At 46.6% G+C, this 3,949-nt stretch overlaps 1 protein-coding gene across 2 annotated transcripts in view; it reads right to left on the minus strand.

The window, feature by feature from the left end:
* The window catches only part of PES1 (pescadillo ribosomal biogenesis factor 1), a 14,894-nt gene extending 10,945 nt beyond the window's left edge, over positions 1 to 3,949 (minus strand). For both annotated transcript variants that reach the window (XM_039861782.1, XM_039861781.1), the window contains exons 1-3: positions 3,797 to 3,949; positions 1,102 to 1,181; positions 235 to 388 (exon numbers count right to left, since the gene is read on the minus strand). In XM_039861782.1, coding sequence (XP_039717716.1) covers positions 235 to 388; positions 1,102 to 1,181; positions 3,797 to 3,820 — 258 coding nt within the window. In that variant the 5' untranslated portion in view covers positions 3,821 to 3,949. The remainder of the gene's footprint in view (positions 1 to 234; positions 389 to 1,101; positions 1,182 to 3,796) is intronic.

Genomic DNA, 3,949 nt, shown 5'->3' on the forward strand with positions numbered 1-3,949 from the left:
AAAAAAAAAAAACAGGGGAAAAGTACAACAGGTAAAGCATTAATCATTTGGCAGATTCTGTGCAAAGGATTTCCACAAGTGATCTCAGTCAAACCTTGAGACACTGTGAGGTAGAATTACCTCATCCTTTATACAGGCTTGCTCAGAGACTAAACAATCTACCCGAGGTCACAGTTAGTGGGTCACAGAGCTGTGATGGGCCCACCAAGAAATACCCTACAGCCCGGCCCTTACCTTGTATTCTCGGAACTTGTTGACGATGGGTTCATGGAGAAGGAACTTGATGTCTTTGATAAGGTAAAAAGTTCGGGCCGCGGTGGAGCCCTTGTTAACCTTCTTCTTGTGTTTGGGTTCATGGGGATAAATGCCCTTCAGGATACACAGCCGCCTAGAAGACAAAGGCCATTCCTTCTGTCAGTAAACGTGCTGAGCACCGGCCAAGCTGGGCTTGGAAAACAGCAGTAAACAGGGAACACAAGGACCTGCACTAGAACTCACATTCTAGTGCAGGAGACTGACAATCACAAGTTCCCCCAAATCACATAATGCAGACTGTCACAAGCACCAGAGAGGAAACAATCAGGAGGCTGACGGGGCCAGATGGCAAGCACCCCTCTCAGTCTTGCTGAGAAGTTGACGCTTCAGCCATATAAAAGGTGGAGGGAAGAGTATCCTGAGAAGGACAAAGGCTGTAAGGGCGGAAGTGTGGGCACACATAAAGGACTGTAAGTGGGCTAGGTGGCAGAGCCCACAGACGTGCAGATGTCTGATCTGACTCCACAAGCTGATAACCTTTAACTGCAGGGTAAGAGGTCTCTTCTGCCAGAAGAGGGAGATGGGCAACAAAGACCCAGAAAGAGAGCAGCAGTGTGTTACGGCAGCAGGGCCATTCTGATAACTCACAGCAGCTGACCCAGGTCTCCTCCAGCTTCCCCAAAGACCACACCTGGCAAAGCACAGCTCACACTAAAGCAAGACCAAGTGAGAAAGAGGAGGAGTATCAAAATTCCAGACAGAGGCAGTGCAGGGAAGGCAAGGAGGTGAGTATTCCCTGTGTGATTCGCTCTCCAAGCACCCTATTCCACTCCTCTCCAACCTCACCTGAAGTCAGGCAGGCTCAGCTGCAGCTTCTTCCGGGCTTTGTTTCGGGTGATGTAGTTGGTGGCAGAACCTCGTTCATACTTGGGGAGGAAAAAAGCAATTAGGAACGATTACAGTGACTGACATCAACCTCTGGATATGCCTTGCGCCAGAGGAAATTATCACTATGGATAAATGGCCGAGAAGTTTCTGGGATAGGAAACGCTTTAGGGAAGGAGCCCACCACCTAAATGAACTCTCCTGCACTGTCCTTAGCCGTAGTTAATATAAAGGACACATACATCTGCATGGTGCTGGGGACCATGAGGTTGCTATGGACTAGGTGCTGTGCCAAGCACTTACTAGTAGCTCTAAGTATTGGCCATTATGATTAGCAATTTCCACACATTATTTCATTTAATCTCCATAACACTGAGAGGTGGGTACCATTAAAACTCCCATTTCACATAGGAGGAGATATTTCAGTGAAATAACCTGCCCAGGTCACATAGCTTTTTAAGAGCTGAGGCAGGGATTCAAATCTAGGTGAGTCCAGAGCCTGGGTGCCTAATTCACTAAGCCAATGTTCTCAACTTTTTTTCTTTATAACCACAACATCACCAGCAGAAACCATTTTAGAGCTTTCCCCACCTTAATCGCCCCCTCTCAGAGCCCCATGAACTGTTAATACCAGAAATATACTATAGACCCATTTATGTAATGTGGTTCTTCAGAGGCCATAAACCATTGTAATATCTAAGACTCCCTTCCCCAACCAATTTTTGTCCCCTCGTCAGTGATATCGTCTGGTTAAGAATGCATGCTCTAAGCCAGAAAGCCTCTCCCATTCCCCATTCACTCATTCAGCAGACAATAAACAGATCTCTACTATGTTCCAAGAATTAAGTTAGATGCTCTGAGGGCAATCAAGACAAAAATCCTGGTCTCTATCCTGCTTCCAAGGAGCACACTGTCTTGTGCAACCATGGATGTCTATGATGCCAAGATGCTGCCTCACACTCACCTGTCTCTGATACAGCCGCAGTGCACTGTACCAAGCACCATGCAACACTAAGTATGTCCTTTCTAAACAAGATCTTCCCCTAGATTAAGAAAGCAAAGACTTTGATGGCCAGGTGCAGCTTTAAATAGATGAACCTGTAGCCTCCTGAGGGGTATGTTTATGAATAACCCCACAGTCATGGAACATTCATTCTTTCCTTCAGAAATTTATTAATTGTCTACTGGGGATCAGGTCCATGCCAAGTCTTGGGGACACAAAGATGAGTTTCAGACTATTTCAGAAAGTTGAGTCTTCATTAAAAGTGTTTTCCATTGCTTTATGCCATACATATCTCTGTCACCATGCTTATCCTTTTAAATATTAAGGGGTTAAGTTCTCAATGGAGTGATTTTATTCCCTGGGTGTGTGTGTGTTGGGGGTGGGGGATAGGCATTTTGGATTGTTGGGTGCTACTGGCATCTAGCAGGTTACGAAGTCAGGGATGCTACTAAACATCCTACAATTCACAGGACAGCCCTTCGGGCAACAAAGCTTTATCTGGCTCAAAAGGGCTGTGAAATGCAGCTTTAAAAACTGTCATGATTTGTTTACATATCCTCATCTGTGACACATCTTCTATCTTTGTAGTTCCAGTCACTAGTACTTACTGGGTGTTCAACAGTGTGTTAAGTTAAACACAAATTGGCAAAAGAAACTTTCAGGCCGAACGAATCACTTGAAGCAGCTACATCTTCTTCACCCTCATCTCTTCCTCAATCTTCTCATGACACCAAAATGATTCTCCATATAGCAACAAGAACGCCTTGAAAAATCGATCATGGTACTCCCCCTTTAGCTGAGTTCTACTGCACAGAGAATAAAATTCAAGCTCCTCACTGTGGCTGACAGGTCCTACAAAGATCCGGTCCTTGGTCGACCCTAGTCTCGGCAGATGCGATTCTTACCTTAGTTTATTATACCCCAGCAATCATGATGTCCATCTAATTCCTTGCACACAGAAAGCCTTTCCTACCTAAGGCTTTAACACTTAGCTCCCCCTGCCAGGTTTGTTCGGTAAGCACTTCCGTGCCCCAGAACTCATTCCAGGTCTTCTGATCTTTCAGATTTCAGCTTTAATGTTATGACTCAGAGAGACCTTTCAAGACAATACTAATTGAAATAAGTATCTTTCTATATTCTCTACCCTTATCTCTCGTATGCTTCCTTCATAGAACATTTAACAATCTGTAACAGTTTTATTGGGTTATTTTAGAGTTCATCTCCCCCGCTAGAAAATGAGCTTGGAGAAAGCAGAGACCATATCTGACTGTTTAGGTCACCATTCCCAGTGTCCAGGGAAGGGCCTGGTTCCAGAGAAAAGGAGAAAAGTTTTAGACATGATGAATTCGACGTAATGGTGAACCTGACGTAATGTTTATCGCTATCCTTCGGCTAGGCCTGCTTTTAGGGGTGAAGCTATGCTTGGTAGCCAACTCTCTTACAGTCCTACTCCAGGTTCCTTTACCGGATTTCAGCGGACGAATACAGCCTTTTTCGCCCATCCTCGGACCCTTCTCACGGCTGTCTCCTGTCACATTGGTCCCAACGGGAGTCAAGGCCAGGGAAAGGCGCAGTCCCCAAGCTCCGTCTCGCTCCTGTTTCCTACCTCCCAGGGCCCCCTCCCCACCCCGTCCCGGCATATCCCCCATTCACCTTCTTCTTCTCCAGGCCTCCCATGGCACCACGCTGAAGGGGACTGCAAGCGCCGCGCGGATTGACAGCGCTACTTCCTCTCACACGTGCCCTGCCTAGGTCCCCTAGGACCCCACGCCGCCCGTCTGCACGGGCTTCCCAACAAGGTGCCTG

Source organism: Pteropus medius, unplaced genomic scaffold, assembly GCF_902729225.1.
Source record: "Pteropus medius unplaced genomic scaffold, Ma_sr-lr_union100, whole genome shotgun sequence".
NCBI classification, from domain to species: Eukaryota; Metazoa; Chordata; class Mammalia; order Chiroptera; family Pteropodidae; genus Pteropus; species Pteropus medius.